Here is a 22,170-nt window from a genome sequence, read left to right on the forward strand (position 1 = left end):
GAACTCAACCAGTGGCAGGTACTTGTCCCAAGTATTACCCTGCTCAAGCACACACGCTCTTAGCATGTCCTCCAGTGTCTGAATGGTCCTCTCTGTCTGACCATCTGTCTGCAGGTGATAAGCAGTACTCAATCTCAATTGAGTACCAAAGGCCTCATGTAACGCTTCCCAAAAGCGTCTCTCTAACATATAGTTTGGCTAGCTGCTCTGTGGAGAAGGTCATCTTGACTGGAATGAAATGGGCGGATTTAGTCAACCTATCAACCACAACCCATATGGAATCAAATCCAGCCTGGTTTCTTGGTAATCCAACAACAAAGTCCATGGATATACTCATCCACTTCCACTCCGGAATATCTAATGGTTGTAGCAAACCAGAAGGCTTCTGATGCTCAATTTTTACCTTCTGACAAATAAGGCACTTATTCACAAACTGGGCTATGTCTTTCTTCATCCCAGACCACCAAAAATTCTGTTTCAAATCTTGGTACATCTTAGTTGCACCTGGGTGGATGGTGTACTTACCCATATGACCCTCTGTTAACACTTCTTCTACCATTGGTCCCTTCGGGACAATTAACCGATCTTTGTAGTATTTCACATGAGAAGCATCGGTGAACACAAAATCTTGCTCTTTCATCATTTGGATCCCTTCATCAAGCACTTGGGCCGCTTTAACTTTTTCCATTAACGAATTTCGGACTTCGACCGTAGTCATGAAATATGAAGTCTCAAATGGTGTCACAGAAATTCGCAAATCCCTGAACTCCTCAATCAAATCATACTCTGCAATCATCATGCTAGCCACACCCGTGGTCTTTCTGCTCAAGGCATCAGCCACTACATTCGCCTTTCCAGGGTGATACTGAAGGTCAAACTCATAATCCTTCAGGAATTCCATCCATCTCCTTTGTCTCATATTAAGCTCCTTTTGATCGAATAGATATTTCAAGCTTTTGTGATCACTAAAAACTGTGAAGGTAGCACCATACAAGAAGTGTCTCCATATTTTCAATGCAAAAACCACGGTCGCTAACTCAAGATCATGAGTAGGGTAATTCTCTTCATGTGGTCTCAACTGTCTAGAAGCATAGGCCACTACCTTTCGCTCCTGCATCAACACACACCCTAATCCATACTTGGATGCATCACAATAGATCTCAAATCTCTTCTCCGGATCAGGAAGAATCAGAACCGGTGCGGTAGTCAACTTATCTTTCAATTCTTGAAAACTCACATCACACCCAAGGGTCCATGCAAATGGCACCCCTTTTCGGGTCAACCTAGTCAATGGCAAGGCAATTCTGGAGAATCCATTAATAAACCGCCTGTAGTATCCTGCTAAACCCAGAAAACTTCGGATCTCAGTAACACTCTTGGGTCTCTCCCAATCCAGCACAACTTCAATTTTACTCGGATCAACAGCCACTCCTGTAGATGATATGACGTGTCCAAGAAACTGGATCTCATGTAACCAAAACTCACACTTGGATGGTTTGGCATATAACTTATGCTCCCTTAAAATCTGTAGAACTATCTTCAAATGTTCTGCATGTTCTTCCTTACTTTTGGAGTAGATCAGAATATCATCAATGAATACCACAACAAACTGATCTAAATGTGGTTTGAAAATTCGGTTCATATAACTCATGAACACGGTCGGGGCATTAGTAAGCCCAAATGGGATCACTAGATACTCATAGTGCCCATATCTAGATCGGAAAGCCGTCTTCGGAATATCCTCTGCTTTTACCCGAATCTGGTGATATCCGGAACGAAGATCAATCTTTGAGAACACTGAAGCACCCCTGAGCTGATCCAACAGATCATCAATGCGTGGTAGAGGATACTTGTTCTTTACTGTTACCTTGTTTAACTGTCGATAATCAGTGCACAACCTCATAGTCCCATCCTTCTTTTTTACGAAGATGACTGGTGCACCCCAAGGAGATACACTCGGTCTGATAAAGTTCTTGCGGGATAATTCTTCTAACTGCTTCTTCAGCTCAGCTAGCTCCACTGGTGACATCCGGTATGGAGCCAATGAGATAGGCCCCACACCAGGTACTAAGTCAATTGAGAATTCAATCTCCCTCTCAGGTGGAAAATGAGGAATTTCTTCCAGAAATACATCTTCAAACTCGCATACAACCGGAATATTAGTAGTAGGTTCTTTGGAGTCTCCTACGAGTCCTCCCAGGATAATGTATCCTGCATCTCCCTCATTTAGAGCCTTATTTAATTTTTGTGCCGTCAAGTACAAACTGTCCGGTTTTTCTCCTTTTGCAGCAAAGAAAACCCTTCTGCTACAACAATCTAGCATCACACCATATCGGACCAGCCAATCCATACCTAAGATAATGTGTAGATTCATGCCCTCAAGCACTATCAAATCCACCATATACTCTTCTTGCTCATATATGAATCTGACTTCTTTGCACTTCAAGGAAGTAGAAACAATGTCTCCGGTGGCAGTCTTCACTACCATGGGAGGGGTGAACTCACAAATGGGTAAATGTACCCCATTAGCAACAAATTCCGATATGAAGGAGTGGGTAGCTCCATAATCAAACATGGCATAAAAAGCATATCCTCTGATAAGAATGTTACCTCTGATAAGGTTTGGAGACCTCTCTGCCTCATGCTGTGTCACTGCATATACCCTGGCACTAGTGGGCGCCATAGGCTCCTCTATGGCTCTCTGAGTAGGCACGGACTGAATAGGGATCGCTTGAATGGCTGCAACTTGCCCCGTCTTCTTGGGGCACTCTCTGGAATAATGACCTGCCTGACCACAACTGAAGCAAACATTCTTCCCCAGTCGACAAACACCTGTATGCATCTTCCCACACTTGGCACAAGTGGGAATCTTCCCTGCACTAAACATTCCGCTTCCATTCTTCACAAAGGGAGTCTTCTTAAACTTGGTGTTCTGCTGTGCTTGCAAACCCTTGCCCTTACCCTTCCAGGGCGTAGTCCTCCCACTGAAGCTCTTTCCTGCTGCTTCCTTTCCCCTGGTACGATAGTGCTCCTGAATATTCTGGAACTGCTTGATCAACTCCACAAAATTTCTGGTGCAATGACCCGCCAGTTTGTCTGCTATCATATCATTCAGACCCTTCCTGAATCGAAAGGCCTTGTCTTCTGGAGTGAGGGGAGTTCTACCATAACAAGAATATTTTGCCAAGCGGTTGAACTTGCTGAGATATTCATCCACAGTCATGCCTCCCTGCCGGAGGTCTTCAAACTCACTCTTCTTCCTTTCCCTGGCTTCTTCAGGGAAGTACTTTTGCAGAAAATGCCTCTCAAATAATGGCCAAGTAATAGCATAATCTTGGCACTCAAGTGGGTTTCTAACATTACTCCACCAGTCAGCAGCATCCCCCTGTAACATGTACACCGCATATAGGAGCTTCATGTTGGTATCGCATTCCATAACCTGTAAAATACGCTCCATCTCTTGGAGCCACTCCAATGCTGCAATGGGATCTCTTCCACCTTTGTAGTGAGGTGGGGAATGCTTCCTGAAAGCATTCAGCATACGCTCTCTAGTATCCCGGTCAAACCTGGGTGGTATAGCTGATCTATCAACCTCAATAATTGGCTGCCTCACTAGTCCTTCATGGATAGATGCCTCCGCCTCCTGATGGGCCTCTCCTGACCCTTCATGTCCCAGCACAACAGGCTCAAGAATTTGTACGGGACCAGCAGCACATGCAACCTGCTGCTGCACATGCGGTGTAACTGGCGGTGGAGGAGGTGGTGAAGGTGGTGGAGGTCCTCCTCGTACCTCTGTCAACAGTAGTCGGATCATCTCAGCATTGGCCAGCCTATTCTGCGCCATAAGGTCTTCACTGGCCTTTCTTAGCTGCTCTCTATCGCAATCTCTGGCCTCTTCGATTCTTTTCAAATCAGCTTCCCTGGTTTCATTCAGGGTCTGCTGCAATATTGCTATAGCTGCAACAATAGGATCAGGAGGAGGGATTTGAACTATTCGCTTGGATCTCCCTCGAGGTGCCATGTCACTACACAAAACTGCACGAGGTATGAGTTAGCTACGCTCAATCAAGTGATAGCATATGCAATATCATGACACTCAAGAGACACTCAATAAACAGTTCTAACACTTAAGCAATACATCAGTGAACGTCCCGGTGAAATTGCTCTGATACCATAAATGTAACACCCCGTAGTACTCCGGTTGTTAACATACATGATATTTAACATTCACAGGGGAAGACTTTATTTGAAAAGGAATAAAGCATCTTATAAAAATACGAGTAAACTTTTTCCAAAACATTTCATAAAAACATTTCTAAAAACGTTCACGTCAGATACTGCGAAAGCGTAAATCTAAATATACATCTACTAATTAATCCCATGAGCTAGTATTAGTGGCCATTGACCATCAAGATATGACATCAAGTGTCATTCCTGACGGAGTCTCACGGACAGCATAACAGTTATATTTCGGATAACTAGAAACATGATTCCACACATACAGATAACCTAATTAATACAACAATTTAAACAGATAGCTTGCAAGTCCCACACGGACTGCAATCCCCTTAATGGGTCAATACAACTAATAAGGCTCCATGCCCAAATTCACTGAATACATGCATCAAGTCTATATTAATTCGAAGTATAAAAGTATCAGTAAATAATCCATGGCTCTAAGAATACTATCATGAGCCTAAATAAATACATACAATAATCTCCATAAAATAATTAAGCATGTTAACAAGTCTACATGCCAACATCAAATCTAAACATAATATAAAATCATCAGCTGCATCATCAACTACTCCAATGCGGGGGCCTTGCCCCTAGAAGCATCACCACTACTCTGGGTACCTGAAATGATGTCCCCAAACGGGGTAAGATAACAACATCTCAGTAAGCTCAAGGTTCATAGAGGATCCTCTAACCCCTGAGCCCACTTCCTGCATAACAAGTCAGATATAAAGCATATAATACAGACATACAGCATAAACATAGCATCATCATATCATCCTTGTGCAACCCCAGTGTCAAAGCCATAGACGGTTACACATGTGTGACTTCCAGGGTCAAGCCATAGACAGTCAACACAACCTCAGTATGAAATAGCTCCCAGAGTCAAGTCATAGGCAGCCTACATACCATGATCACTGGCCAGGATCCTCATAACATATATCATCAGTGCATCATCATAACATCAAGATCATATAACATCTATATGAATGTGAATGAATGCACATATACATCATACCATATACTTCCATACAATATAACCATAATGCCCACCATCATGGTGGGGCCACAAGAGAGAGGAGTCAACTAGAACTAGGAGCTTACCTTAGGGAGCTTAGTACAAGCCCACACTCCAATATAATACGTATGCTCCAACAAAATCCTCAAGTGCACGGTTCTCTAGGCACACCTAGAGTAGGAACCATTCACATCATTAATTACATATTAATTAATCAAGTCATCTCCACGACTTAATCATTTAATGATTCCACTTTTCATACTCATAAGCCGATAATATGCCCATTACAAGCCTAGACCAATTATTACTTATTACATATTTTAGTGCATTATTACAAGCCACTTTAATCTTCAATTAATTACATAGCTTAGAATCACATGCAAGGCTCACTTAGATTATTTTCAACTCATCCCAGTCATATTTATGATTATTATAAGTTACTAAGGGTTCCCCTAAGCCCACTTAGCTTAAATATCACTTTTACGGTTTTTCCATAATTGTACATGCTTCTGTTTTCTAGTTACTGGGCGTGACTCACTTGTTATAAAATTCTCATCTTTTAGTATGTTAATCTAGACTCAATTATCTTTCCAACAAGGTATCATATGCCTCATTTGAAGTTTCTTAGCTCCGGTTATCACCATTTGAAGTTGGACAAACAAAGCTGTTTGCCAACTCCGAACAGGGCCCTAAACATCCTTTACCATTTCTGCGATTATGGAAATTCTACTAAATCAATTGCTCTAAAATTTTTATGTAGACAACTAGACACCTTTATCTTTAATTAGACATATTATGAGCCTAATTTGAGTAATAATTGAGGGAGAAAAAATTCATGGAAGTGTCAGCCATGTACAGCGCCCCTGCACATGCCTCCCTGTGCAGTCCTCACTCAAACGAACATACAGAATGGAATATATCTTCAATTGATACCAAATTTGGACACCACGTAGATAACATCTCAATCTTCAATTTGATATAAGGAACATCCCTATATGACCTCTATGGAGGGAGATATGCTCTCCCCAATGTTGTCTAAAAACTGGTTACTTAGCCTTAAATGTGTTTACTTAACAAACCTTAATTACTTTTGATTATAAATCCTAATTCACATTAATTCTTGGATTTTTCAATTATTAAGTACATTATGAAATATCCTTAGTCCCATTATGTCATGATACTTAAATTTTACTAATTATTTAATTAGTGTACCTAAACCTTACTTTAGTCCAATTTTAGAGTTAAATCCTTGATTACTTTTGTTAATTAATCTCTACCCTTAATTAATCACCTAATTCATCATCTCCTTAATTTTAACACAACTAAACCCTTATGTACTTTATGGGGTAGATTTGATTAGCTATATTAATTAGGATTTTTAGCCATTATTAATCATGATTAGTGAGTTTTACTTAGAGTTAACCCACCTAGTTAATCTTTCTAATCATTTTTCCACACTTAACAACTTAATCACATTTTTTTGTCATCAAACCCTATCCTTACATGATATGGCTGAAATGTTCATGGTCCATTTTTGAGTTCATAGTCATCTTTTTACATGAACATCACTCAAAGGTCCAAATGTGGCACCTTTAGTCATCCAATCCATCATTCCATGGTTCCAAACACACACACACTTAAGAATCATCATCAAACCGTGACATTACGAAATTTTAAACAACATTCTCCTCTTGAACATATCAAAACCAAGGCACTCAACAAGAAAATGGGAGGCTTTTTGGTTCATATTTCCCAAGTGGGAGCTTACATCTTCAAGGTTTCTCCTTTAGCTCAAGTCTCCACATTTTTCCACCAAGAACACACCTTTAGGCAAGCACACACCTTCATGAACATGCTCATGAGTTAGGCTCAAGAACATAAGAAGAAAATATGATATTTTTCATGAAAAAAATTTAAGAACACTTACCCAAAAATCAAAGGAAACAAGTAAGCAAGTGTGATTCTTCAAGAGAGCTCAAGAACACAACTCCATAGCCTTTGCTCTCCATAAAACCATGGCTGTTTGGGATGATAAGGGACACGAAATTTTTGATTCACACCATGAAAATGGTATGGTTGTGAAGAGGAGAGTGAGGGGAACAATCTTTGTGAAGGAAGTTTGGTGGTTTAGAGAGATTTAGGTGAAGAAATCTTAGAGAGAAGTGAGAGAGTTTTCAAAATTTGAAACTTAGAGAGAGAAGGAGGTGAAGGGTCTGCTGATCAGAAATGGAAGGGAAGGAGAGGAGGGGGCCCTAATGAGGGGTGCCATGTCACTTAAGTGATATTCGTCCTTTAGTGAGACCCGGTGTAATTTTTAACTGATCCGTCGTCAAATTTTTACCCGTAAACTCTCAAGACTCTAACTTTAAGTACTTAACATTAATTTTGTCTAATTATCATGTTCATAACTTAAAAATTTGATTAGTAGATCACAGATCCACTAACAGTTGTTTAATTGCACTGTAGTCTTTACCGGTGTTCTTAACTGTACCCGGATTTCATAATCTTCTTAACTTTAACATTTTTGGTCTAATTATGACTTGTTAGGCATATATTGGTCTTTATTTCTATTTTCTTATCTTTTTCCTGTTCCGGGATTCTACCGGATGCTGCTACAGCAGTACAAAATACCCGGCAGAAGTGACTTTTCAAAAATACCCCAATATGGGTATCAATCTTCCCCAAATCATATCCTAACCTCATTCATGATGTTTATATCATTAAATTAGCTCTCTAACTATAATTTGCTAACTTGGAGCTATTCTACTAACTGTTATTACGTCAGCAGTCAAATTTAACAAATAAAAATTCATCTGTGCATAATACCTCAATATGGGTATCAAAATTCTTATAATTTTATGCTCATTCCATTTATGACTATAAGGTCCTCATTATAACCCTCTAATTTAAAAGTCATATTATTAGGGTTATTATAACGAGGATCTTGAAGCTAAATTTGTTGATGATGATTGACCAAAATATAAAGACACAATTCAAATTTAAATTTTTTTGGACCTCCAAACACGAAGGTGAAATGCCGATGGGGAACAAATGTGCACAAATTATAATAAAGTTGTTGTAGCACTAGAATTTTACAAAAACCTGGCATCTATTATATGAAAATTTATTCTCTTGTGGTGGATGAGATCACCTTCAGATATTTTAATAATCTGGCAGTAAATGAAAAGGTTGACATGCGTCTAATGGATGTTATTATAGCTATTTATATGGCTTATACGATCGATAATGAAATTTATATAAAAATCCTAGAAGGATTTAAAAACTCTTGAAGCATATAAGAATTCTCGGGAAATTTGTTGAATAAAGCTTCAAATATCATTAATGGATTAAAGCAATAAAGGCTCTTAAACCTCATATGTTCCCCCTTATTACCACATTTTATCTTTATTTGTAAATTTGTTAGCAGAATTATTTCTTTTCGATATATAGATACTAGAATAATGCAGGATCCACACAAAGCTAGATTCTAAGCAGGATATTTATTCACAACCATGGGATAATAGTAATTCATGAAGAAAGTCAAGAATGTGTTTGATCAGGGTCAATGACGCAACACATCCGAAAAGCATGCGGTTTTTAGTTAGAAAAAGAGGTTCCAACAATATTGCATGAAGATAATGCTGCTTGTATAGCTCAAATTAAATGGAGGATACATCAAAGAAGACAGAACGAAGCATATGTCACCAAAATTCTTCTTCACTCATGATCATCAACAAAATGGTGAAATTGATGTTCAACAAATTTGTTCAAGTGATAATTTGGCAGATTTATTTATCTACTTCAAGTTTTGAGAAGATCGTTTACAAGATCGGTATCCGTAAACTCAGAGATATTAAATAATGTTATCATCAGGGGAAATGAAATACGGGCTGCACTCTTTTTTCCTTCACCATGGTTTTGTCCTATTGGGTTTTCCTGGTAAGGTTTTTAATGAGACAGCTTCTCATACATATTTCTTCTCAATAGGATTATTGGACATCCAAGGGGGATTGTTATAAACAATTTATTGGCTATCCAAACCGTTATATAACCGTTAGAGACGTTATGGCTGTTGGAGAATATTTTTAGTTATTGTAATCTTTATGTTTCCCGAGCCTATAAATAAGGCATCATTGTAGTATGGCAATAAAAACGAGAATACACTCCTATATCTCTTTTATCTCTATTCTTCTTCTAATTCTTAGTAATTTTACATATATATATATATATATATATATATATATATATATATATATATATATATATTTATAAGTCAAAAGAAATTATAATCAGACCAAAAGTCTACAAAATAAATATTTGAACTCACTACAAATAAAAAATTGAACTAAAATATTTACGACATCAAATCAAGATAAAAATCCAAGATAAAGTATTTAGAGGAAATAATATACTGCATAAATAAATCAATAAATCAAATATTTATAACAGTAAAATATATTTTCTTATTAGTTTCCATTTTAACATATTTTACTTTTTAAGCTTTAAATATTAAAATAGTATTCTTTTTTTTAAATAACCTATTTTAAGCAACGATAAAGGTTAAATAATTTTAATATTCATAAAAAGTAGGAAATTATCTTAGATATTTATAAGTAAAAAAGAGTATTATTAAGACAAGAAATTTTTCGCAAAATTAAATAAAAAATGAAAATAAAATATTTGTGAAGTAAAATGAAGAAAAAAATTGAAGATAAAAAAAGAATTTAATTATTTGTAAATAAAAAAACAAAAGAGAGAAAACAAAGAGTATGACGACGACAACCATCACAACAACAACAATAATGTATTCAGGTTCATGTTGACCTATTTAAATTAAATAATTATATAATACATATTTACGCTATTTATTAAAATGAGATTATTTAAGTAATTTTTTTGAAAAATAAATTAACGGGTCATTATTATCATGATGTTTGTATTGAGTACATTTTTGTCAATCCAAACAAGACCCATCAATCCAAATTGCCACCCATAAATTTGTCACATGTTAAAACAATTATATCTTTCATGAGAAAGGATTTCTAATAACAACCAAATTGAATATGTGTTGAGCTCTAGTTCAAACCAAAATGAAAGAACTACAACACAAAATCAAATGATTTGAAAAAAGTATAAAACACGAACTTAAAGCATAATTTGCTCCAAGTTGAAAGCAATTATTGCTAAGTGCGTTTAGTAGCTTATTTCTTCTCTACAAGAAATTTGATATTCAACGTCAGTTTCTTGCAGGCGGTTTTAGGAAAAGTCGTTGAATTTAAAAATTTTGTTTCTCCAAGGTCAAATACGTAATAATTCTAATTTTAAAAATACTAAAAGCAATACCTCACACATCTAAGCCCTAATAGCGCCTCACTTACACTCTGAAAGGTTTCCTTCCTTTTATCATTTTTTCATTCGCTCTCTTCGTTATTATACATCTTGTTATGCTTTACTGTATGGTCTGATGAATTATACTAAACTTCGTGTATAATAAATTACATTTTGTGGATATGTGATTGTATATGTAACTGAAACTTTTTTTCCTGGATTTTCTCACTATTTATATATTAGCTGTTTAAAGTAAACCACTGGGTGCTCCTTGACGTATGAGTTATTTACATTTAATTTTCCACTCCTGTCTTTCTGTAAATCTAATGTAAATGAAACTATCAATTGAAGTGTATATATCTATATGTAACTATCAGTCTATGGTTTCTTAATAAATTGTTCATTTGTAATTTTTTTTCTTTCAGTCCTATAATCTTGAAAGTCTACTTTTCTTCGGTCTTAGGAAGTTGCTATCTCTAATTTATTGCTTTGGCAGATAAGTGGCATAGTATCTTCCTCATAAACTAATTCCTTATGGCACTAGATAATTCAAATAAAATTCCTTCTGGTTTTTACTGTATATATAGACAAGACAATAGCTATTGAGAGAAAGATAGTAAATTCAACTAAATCAAAAAATAGATACAAACTAATACCAAAAACTTGACTTTTTGAAACAATTCAGGATGCTATACATATACTGAATATCCATTATACATCATCCAAAAAAAATTTCAAATTTGATTTTTGTAGCTGCAACTAGTGAATATCTTTTCACAGGATCTGGAAGTTCATCCTGTAATCACTTTGCCAAGTGGTCGTTCAACCTAAAGATTAAAATAAAAAGAGATTTAGTGGTTATATAATAATTTGGAAGTAAGAAGAGTGCTTGTATGGTTTTTAGAGTTGAAGGTGTATGAATTTTCCTTATGTTTGTTGTATTCTTATTATGGAACTGTTAGATTTGCAAATTTCATTGACCCTTTTCACTTTAAATCCTTAGTCAAAGTTATATAGTACAGTAAGGATTATTCTCTAACTATCCACCTATTATTCAGAGTCATGGCGCATTGTGAAGTTTAACTAATTTGACTGGGCACGGTTTCCTAGTGTGAATTTATCAAGATCTTGTTGCTGGCATTAGTGAAGAAACAAAACTCAACGAACCAAGCCCTGTTGACAATTATAAAACTTTTTATTGACAGCCTTCTTTAAAGCCACCTAGTTCAGATCATTGATCAGGAGAGGCACTACTTACAATGATAGTATTTACTTTTATATCTTCCTAAACAAAAAGACCTTATGATAACATTTAAGGGTATGATAACTTGGTAGGAAAATGCACTTCATGGTTATTATGAGAAAATATGTCCTTGTGGAAGTGGCATGCAAAGATGCACTAGTTCTCACTACTAGCATCTGGGTGCAGCCTTTCCCTTGTTTTAACCTTGCAATTGTATGCCTTTGCATTCAGCTGCCCATATAGGAAGCTAGAAGTATATGATTTTCGAGTACATAATGAAACATAATATTTCTAGAAGTATTACTAATTCCTTATGATTTGAGTTTCTCCTATGTTTCTGTTTTTTTTTTTTGTGTTTATTAAAACATAATCTGATTATTGATCGTTTTTCATTTACCATGTTTCTCAGGATGCTAATGAGAGAAAAAAAGATGGCACAATTTCAAGTTCTCCAAGGAAGCTTAGAAGATCTTCTATTGCTAATGAAGAGGATAAAAATGGTAAAACCTCAAGGCAGCTGAGGAAACAAGCATCTGCTGTTGTTCATTTAATGCAGGTAGCAGAGCAACATTCTCGTGCTCAACCGTCTTCACATTCTGCTATTCATCAGCCATAGTAAATTACTTTTGTTTAAACATTTGTAGTTGTATTGACATTGTGATTATTTTTTTGATTAAGTTGTAAAAGAATTATTTACTCTATTTTTGACATATGTTTTGAAATATAAATTTTTAATGTTAGACTTTTAAAATTGTATCTACCTTTTTTTTATATTTTAATGTTATAATAACAGGTTTGATTATAAACAATAAAAGTATTTATGATCAATAAAATCACTGTAAGAAATTGAGTCAAATTATATAATTTAAATAAATTTTATAATTTAGTGGCTGTTTAAAATATTTATGTTTATTCGAAAAAAAAATTATATTCATTGAAATCACCACAAAAATTTAATTTAAAAAAGTAAATTACATGATTTAGCGGTGGTTCAAAACCGTCGCTAATAATTATAATTATTTATTTTTTTAAATAATTGATGGCGGTTTCTACATATTCAATGTCGGTTTCTTTTCTGCATCGGTTATTCCGGCGGTTACTCTAAACCGCCGCTAAAATTTTTAACGTCGCCAGAACTTGTGTCGATTTTCAATTGGCCACTAGATTTTTTAGTGGCGGTTTGAACCGCCGGTAAATCCTGCTTTTGGTGTAGTGCTTGTTGCATATATTAGTATATTCTGCGCATTTCTCGTCTTTATTAACTTCAGCCTTGTGCGTGCCTTTTTCTTAATCAGTCTCTGTGTATCTCTCCTTTTTTCTTTTTTGAATACATGACTTAGGGGTATATTGGATTGAGATTTCAAAGGATTTTAATGGATTATTTTTGGACAAAAAAATCTGTTGGTATTAGTTAGGATTTTAATGGATTGAAAAAAAAAGTCATGATGTATTCGATTAGGATTTTAAAAGATTATTTTGAAATCCGTCCAAATCCGTTGGCATTCAATCAGGATTTTAAATAATGAAATCACAATCTCGTGGTATTCACAAATCCGACAATTTTAATGAATTTTCTATTGGTGTGGATTTTGTGAGACTTTTTAGTGAAAAAAATAAATAGGATATCTCTCTCACAATCTCACCCTAACCTCTAAGATTTCTTGAGATTTTTCTGTTACAATGTTTTCTTCTTCCTTTGACAGGTTGACCCGCTCAAAATCGGGTTCCACCATAAGAGCTTCATCAAAACTCAAAAATAGTTGTTATCAAAAAAAAAAAAACTCAAAAATAGCATATTTTTTAGCGATTTTCATTACAAAACCCAGAAACAACAAACCAACGAGATTTTAATATAATATATCTCAAGAATAACATATTTTCAGTCATTTTTGAGAAATTTTGTAAGTTTAAAAATTTATTTTTCAAGCTATGGGTCACAATTTTTCTTGGCACAAGAAGATGTGATTTTTGTACTAAAAACAATATAAAATAGTGGAAAAATAACAGGTAACTAAAATCCTCAAACCAATTTTCGTTTTACATCAATGAGACAATATTAATTTAAAGAAACATTAAAACTTTCATAATACGAACCCTATATTTCGTAACAATATATTCATGAACGAAAATTCTTCACTATAGGAAAGGATTTCAAACAATTTTTATGTTAATAGATAACTAAAAAATTATTTTTCAAAAGTCCCAAAGCAATTTAAGGTTTCAATGTATCGATTGAAAAAAATTTGAGAAATCTTCTAAACTTTCATGTAATAAAATCCAAAAATTCAGATTTGAAATTTTCTTAAAATATTCAATGAAAATATGCATATGATATATGGTTAGAAAACTCTCATCACATAGAACAAAACCCCAAGATTTTCAAGATCAATTGCAAAAAATTTCAAACAAAAATTTATAATGAACTTTAGGTTCTATATGCAAATTTAGGATTATTTTAATAATTAAAAAAATTGGGTTTTATAGTCATATATGCATAGCTTTGATACCAAATGAAGAAGATAATTTTCAACCCATTGGTCAAACCCAAGAGCATAAATGAGAAAATGTTAATGCGTGAAGGACCAGTATAACTTTAGATATGTGAAGAGTTGTTGCTTAGTAATTTTGAATGTTTGTTAAACATTATATTATGTTTTACTGATTGAGAAAATTATATTAGGTTTTACTTTTTTTTATTAATTTCATTGTATTTCTTTGTTATTTTGTTATTGACTCTTGTAATTTTGAATATTTGTTAAAAATTCATACGGTTTTTTAAAATCTTATAAATCCATATTGTCCTTTCAAATCTTATAAATTCTATTAAAATCTTTTAAAATCCAATCTTATGAAATCTTGATTGTAAAAAATATCTTTTAAAAAAGTCTTTAAAGTCCCTCAAATTCTAAAAGACAATGTCTTTTAAAATCCGTAAGACTTTTTATCTAAAAAAAATCTTTTAAAATCCTAATTCAATACACCCTTTAGATATTTAAAAAAATGTGAGTGCTCTTGATCGATTGAATGCAACATTGTGTCTCCTTTTTTTATCATTGATTAGCTCTTGTATTTCCCTTTCTTTTTTTGGTACAATGTATTTCCCTTTTAATATGTGATATTTCTCCGTCTTTTTTTTTTCGTAGTAAAAGAGGGCATAAGCCCAATGTTTTTGTCTTCTTTTACTAGTTGAAAAAAAATAAATAAGAGTAATTCAGATTTAAATGCAAAAAGATACTTGACTCGCACCTCTTAATTAATTCACCTTAATTTTTGCTAGCGTAAAAGAGAATCGAAAAATTGTCAAACTTATTCCACGTGATATACATGATTGATTGTCTTTTCCTTTATTTTCTCCCTTGATTTTTGAACTAAATGAAAATCAAATCAATTTTCCACGTGTATAGTAGAGTTGGAGTAACAAGGAAAAATAGAGTGAAATTCATGTATTCTCTCTTATTCATGTTGTTATTATGACTTCACCTTTGATGGTAATTTAATTAGTTCTCTCCTCTTGATAATAAATTTTAGAGTAAAACTCTTTTGGTCTCTAACAAAAAATATGATTTTTATGTTATCAAAAAACATATATATGATTTTTATTGTTGTCCCTTATAAAAAAAATTAACTTTTAGTCACTCTACAATTTCAGTTCTTTGAAAATATAGTCCTTCAGAAATTCAATGAAGACCCAATTTTAATTTAATCTTTAAAAAAAGACTAATATGAGTTTTTTTTGTAAGGGACGAAAGTGGAGATTGTATTTTTTGTTAGGGACCCAAAATGAGCTTTACTCTAAATTTTCAAAATTCGACTTTATCCTTCTCTTTCATTCTTCATTTTTTTATATTCTATTTTAATAAATAATAGTAATACTAAAATAAAACAATAACAATAATAAAAATGAATCTAATCAAAATATATAGGGTGTTCACAAGTATATTATTTTTATGTGCTATCCCTCAGTATGTATTAAATGCGACATAAAAGATATACAATATAGTTATGAGTAGAAAAAATGGACAGATAAAAAAAATATAGTCAATTTTTTTTACCTTTAAACAACTAATTAACTTGAAATGAGAGTAATTTACCAAATATTGATTAAAAAAAAGATTAGGGGTCAATAGGGATATGCCAAATAACTTGTGATGTGTAGGGTATACAAACTGATCTACATTAAACAAGGTTTTACTTATTTTAAACAAGTTGGGTCAAATAAATGAAATAAACATTAAAAAGTATAGCAGCATGATTTATCAAATGCCAAACAACCAATAACTAAGCTAAAATTGCAAATCAAATATGCTCATTAGCACCAAAAAGGAGATAATAGAAAAGAAACATAAATGTGCTCATTATTGGCACCACAAATCGATATAGTTTTTCATATTGATAAACATTAAAATGCTAAGGCATAAAGCAATTAAATTTGTTAGCTTGTTACATCTCCAGGACGAGTAGATGAATCCAATTATGCAAATGTACAGAAAGAAAAATCAATCAGATAAAGTAGGGGTAATCTCTCTATTTTCAATAAAGAGCTTTCTACCAATTTTTATAAGAAGCATAGACATCAACTGTAACTCCTCGTCTGCAGTCGGTTAATTAACATTTATATGATAATAAGTACAGCGTGCTCAACTTAATTACTACGGAAGCTAACTAAATAGGTTTACTCGTTTTCCTTATGTATTGTAAACTTTTCACTTCCACGGCCAAAATACAACGGACAACATTTCCTCTGTATTTTGGACCATTGAGGATAACTCTCACTATAAAAATTTCAACCTAATTTACAGTTTAATATAATTCAGACATACCACAGCATAGATAAAACGTATTGTCCAGCCATCCATGGCTTAGGCTATCTCATAATCATATTGTCTCAAAATAATGTCCATGATGTTACTTATATAATTACATCAAATAAACAAAAGAGATGCAATTAAATAAGTAACATAGACCTGAGCATGCATAACTAACAGCATATACAGACTATCGACATGGCATAGACATCTCTTATGCTTTCAAAAATATACATGGCATATACAACTCCAAATAAAGTATGTCAGGTACAAATCTAAATATCCACAGGACCCTGACAATCATGTTAAGTAGTATCCCTCATCTGGCCTCTTGCCACGCGATGCCTCAGCACCATCAGCTCCTGTACCTGAAATGGTAATCCCTATAACGCGGGGTGAGATAATATAATCACCTCAGTAAGATAGGGACCCTTGGAGGGCTCCTCCACCCCTAAGCTCACTTATGGTATAAACACAGTATAAAAATCCATGCATGCATCAGAATATGTATGACAATGCAGTGTGAAATAATGTAATCCTATGGCCAGAGAATATAACAAGTACGTGTTGGGTTAAAAGCTTGATGGGTAAAAAATATTATGATGAAGGACTTTCTAGTTCAGTAAGAGAAAACACTTGTGTTCTCTTACATTCAACTCAACTGCGCAAATGCACGCATCAAGTAATAAAGGGACTATTAGTGCCCAGATTATCGTTCCCACGAGGATAGAACTCTAAGTAATGTCTTAAACTATTTTAAAAAGAATAAAAATGAAAAAAGAAGTTAGTAATTGACCTGTTTGGTCAAACTTTCCCTACTGTCTTGACAACGTTCCCCAAGAACAGTAGGTTCAATCTGACAACAAATAGTTCATCGCTTCGTTATGTATGATACCCTTCTTGTTGAGAGAAGGGAAAGCAATATTCATGAGAGATTTATAGATACAAGATTGAATAAAGAGAAAAAAAATACAAATAATAATAATTGTAATTATGAGACAACAATGTGGATGGTTTAAAAATAGTTTTAACAGAAGGAACGGATCCACTGCTCCATTCTTAAATAGTTATTTTCTCTACTCAAGAATTAACGCTTTTGTCTTTGTTTCAGTCTCTTCACTGTCAATCTCTGATTCCTCAGCTCATGGACTAAATGGCTCACACATTTTCATATTCCTATGGCTCCCTTGACTCCAACAGTTACTTAGCACAGGACCTTCAAATGAACGAGGTGATCCCTTATTCCTAAGGCAACCAGCAGTGTTGCCACAACACTGCCTTCCCCCTCTGGTTAAGCTGTCTGAAATCCCTTCCTTATGGAAGTTCCTTTCTCAGTATGTGTTCAATTTCCATTTATACACAATGAATATAGCTTACTTAACCAGAGAAATACAAAAGCTCAGTACAAAAGTTTTGAAAATAATTCTTTAAGAACTTTGCAGTTTTTCCGTTCCACAGATAGTTTAGCCCATGGATACTACTTTAAACATAATTATTCCAAACTGAAATTCCATAGACCCGAGATTCAGTTCAGAGATAACGAGTGGAAAGGAGAGAAATAACACTTATATTTAATGGAAACAACTTAGGTTACAACAAAATAGAAAGTGGAGAATATGGATGTTGCTCGTGAGGAGTCTCAAGTGGGTGATACAGAATAAAGAAGAAGTGTTGTCACTTAACTACAACTAAAACTATACAAAAGAAAAACTACAAAATAAACTAAGTGATCTCTTCTTAAGGAATTCGATCCTGATCTTCGTGCTGGGATGTCCTATTTATAGCAGAAGAGTGAATGGCAAAGTGGGTAATTCCCTTGGAGTTGTTTTCTTGACTGCATGAAAGAGGCGGTGTGAACAGTGCTTTGAGGGGCGCAAGTGGTTGGATGAGACAATTATTGTTGAGATTTGTCTTTCCTTCTGATCATCTGCATGCCTTGCTTTCCTCTTTAGCCAATAGGAACCATTTATTCTCTGCTGCGCACGTTTCCTCTTGCTTGATTGCTGCACCGCTTATGCTTTATGGAAACTTCTTTTCAACGTTTCCTGAAAAGTGGTCAGGGAGATTGAGTGAGTGAAGCATGTGTATTTAATGCTCCTAATCCGTTCCCTTTTTTTATATATTTTCCAAAGGATTACGTCATCATATGTTCCCTACTGTGTTTTTGTCATAAAGATATTAAACATGTGCTTTTAGTGCTAAAGTTGCTCATCAGATGAGGGAACAGATGGTATTTTGCCATCAAAATGGGCTTAGATGGGAACGAATTTTCGTCCCATCAGTACGCATTACGTAAGGAAACACCGTCTTGCAACATACCGTATGAGGAAACACCGTCTCATATTATGCATAAGGAAACACCGTCTTATGCCTCACACAAGAAAACACCGTCTTGTGTGGCACACAAACATACATACATATACATGGACCAAATAACAAATCATTTTCAACATATCATATCAAACTACCACACTCCCTCGGAGTTTGGTGGAACAAACGGGGGATTAACCCTAAGGACCGAAAGCTTACCTCGCAAGCAAAGTTCTTCAATAAATCTCGGGTTCAGGGATTCACAACCACGATCACAACCTAGTTCCAAAAATTTGAATACAATTAGCATATCACTAATCTGTCACCATCATTAATACATACATACGGTATTGTTCATCTCAGTCAAGGAAAATATAGCAGCTGATGCCTTATCAAGACGGCCTGAAATCATGAGTTTTATGGCCCTCTCAGTCCACAAATTTTCCCTTTTAGATGAGTTACGGGAAGAGAATTTACACTCGAAATTTTTCCAGCAACATCAGCAACTATTATCAAAGTCTGAGAGTACAGACCATAGTTTAGAGATCAGAGATGGTTTATTGTTAAAAAAGGGGAAATTACTCCTTGATCCTCACTCACCTTTGATTCATAAGGTTATGAAGGAATGTCATTCAACACTGACTGGCGGTCATATAGGCATACAGAAAACAATGTCTCGAGTCTCTACAAGCTTCTTATGGAATGGCATGCAAAAGGATATTAAGAGATTTATTAACTCTTGCCTTGTTTGTCAACAAGTCAAGATTCCAACACAGAAGCCTGCAGGTCTCCTTCAGCCCATTGTGATACTCGAGATAATGTGGGAAGACCTCTCCATGAACTTCATCATTGGCCTTCCTAACTCCTATGGGCATACAGCAATCTTGGTAGTTATGGATAGACTCTCAAAGATGGCACACTTTGGATCCTTACCAAAAAAATTTAATGTTGTGAAGGTGGCCAATCTTTTTACAGAAATGGTTTGTAAACTCCATGGCATTCCAAAGTCTCTCATTTCAGATAAAGATCCTATATTTCTCAGCAAATTTTGGATAGAATTGTTTGAGCTGAGTGGAACGAGTTTGAGAAGATCTACTGTATATCATCCACAATCGGATGGTCAATCGGAAGTAGTGAATCGAGTACTGGAACAATTCTTACGGTGCTTTGTAGCTGATTCCCATAAAAACTGGTCCAACCTGCTACCATGGGCAGAATTGTGTTACAACACTGCATCCCATTCGACAACTAGCATGTCACCCTTCAAAATTGTATATGGTCGTAAACCCCCTGGAATATGAGATTATATTCCTACCACTGCTACAACACCAGAGGTGGACACATTATTGAATGATAGACAAATACTACTACAACAGCTCAAGAGCAACTTACAAAGAGCTCAAAAAATTATGAAACAACAAGCAGACAGCCATAGAAGAGATGTTCATTACAAGCTAGGTACCTTAGTTTGGGTTCGTCTTCATCCATATAGACAACCTTCACTTGCTCCCCGCACTTCTAATAAGCTTAGCTACAGATATTTTGGACCCTATCCTATTGAAAAAAAGGTTGGGAAGGTTGCTTACAAACTCACATTACCTGCAACAGCCAAGATCCACCATACCTTCCATGTGTCACTCCTCAAACCATTTCAAGGAGACCAGGATATCTCTCCATTTCCTTTACCAGAGATGTTTACTGGTGGTTTACCAGTCATGCAATCCAAACAGATTTTGGCCTGTAGATAGAACAGTGAAGGTACTGCTGAAGTTTTGATACTTTGGGAGGGTATGCCTACTGAGCAAACTACATGAGAAAGTGTGGAAGAGTTTCAACAGCAGTTTCCTACCTTCAACTCTGAGGACAAGGTTGTTTTCAATGATAGGAGTATTGATACATCAGCAACAGTCAAGGAGAGCCTTGAAGGTGCAACTGCAGCTACAGAAACAGATGAAAACAACCTTGAAGATGTGAACCAGCCAAAAGAGCCAAGCATTGTAAGAAGGAAAGCTGTGAGAGAAAAGAGAAAGCCAATAAGATTTAGAGATGAATTGTAAATAAAAGAAAAGTGTAAAAGATAGTAGTATGATATTTAGTGTAAGGATGACGTGTAAAGCAAAGGTAGAAGTATAGTGAATAAAAGGAAAGGCAATGTACAGATGTCGAATAACTAAGAAATAAAGAATTGAGCATTTTTTTCTTCTTCTCGTCTCTAAGTCTTCACTCTTCTCACCCCTTCTTCTAGTTTCTTCCTTCTTCGATAGAGATTAACTCTATCATGGAACCACTCAAATTTATGGATTTTTGCTTCTTGAATGAATAGAAACAACCCCTTTCATGGAGAAGGATCTCTTCAAATAATGGTTCCCAAGATGAAATGAGCTAGGTTCTCTTCCAAATAAGCTAAAGAACATTTTTCAGGATGAAGGTTTTTGGATTCGATGAGTAGAAGTAGATGAAAATGGAAGGAGAAGAGAAAAGCAATCCTATGCCCTATACTCCATGGCTGCCACGGGTTTATCACAAAAGGGAGGAAGAAGGTGCAGCTTGAATAGTGAAACTTGATGACAAACTAAGTTGCGTAAGTGGTCATGAGTTTATTTGACTTTAACTATCACTTAAACTACTACTAATTTATTCAACTTAAAACTTAATTTAATTAATATGATATTTTTAGTCCTAAAATAATTTGTTTCGCAGAAATTAAATTTTTTTATTTTTGAGTTCTATCGGTGAATTTCACAATATTGTGTTTTATCCGATAAAAATTATTATTCACACTTTTTATCAAAAGTACTAAAATGCTCTAAATCACATAATTAACTCAATTTTACCTTTCAAATCATCAAAATAAATCCTTAATTAGTCATTTAGCAGGTTAGGGTTGTTATAGTACACATATCCTTTGACAAATATTTCACGTGCTCGAGAAGAAAATCAATCAAGCCATTGTGTCACTGCCAATGTGGATACATCAATGTCCTATTTGCAGTCCAACTCATATTCGTTCTTTAGCTTTTTTATATCAAGTTTAATCCATACCCAACAAATTTGAAGTCAAAGTCCATAAAAAAGCTCTTGAGGGACTATGGAATATCATTCATATGTAATAGTTGGCAGATTAGACACTAGTCCTCAATGCACAATTGTAGGATTACAGTTTTCATCTTTTTGTTATGGTCACAAATCCATTCAGTATCCAACCTAGCTACCATTGAATTGGTTTCCAA

The 22,170-nt window shown here is 34.8% G+C and overlaps 1 protein-coding gene across 1 annotated transcript; it reads right to left on the reverse strand.

Annotated features, from left to right (window-relative positions):
* Positions 1-916: 916 nt before the first annotated feature.
* Positions 917-4,021, reverse strand: LOC133315165 (uncharacterized; the record flags this gene model as incomplete). The annotated part of the gene is made up of 1 exon (XM_061516733.1): positions 917-4,021. A coding segment is annotated over exon 1 (3,105 nt), but the record flags the coding sequence as incomplete, so codon positions are not given.
* Positions 4,022-22,170: the final 18,149 nt, after the last annotated feature.

This window comes from Gastrolobium bilobum, unplaced genomic scaffold (assembly GCF_033153095.1).
Source record: "Gastrolobium bilobum isolate Gb01-03AN ecotype WA unplaced genomic scaffold, APGP_CSIRO_Gbil_v1 utg62414, whole genome shotgun sequence".
NCBI lineage: Eukaryota > Viridiplantae > Streptophyta > Magnoliopsida > Fabales > Fabaceae > Gastrolobium > Gastrolobium bilobum.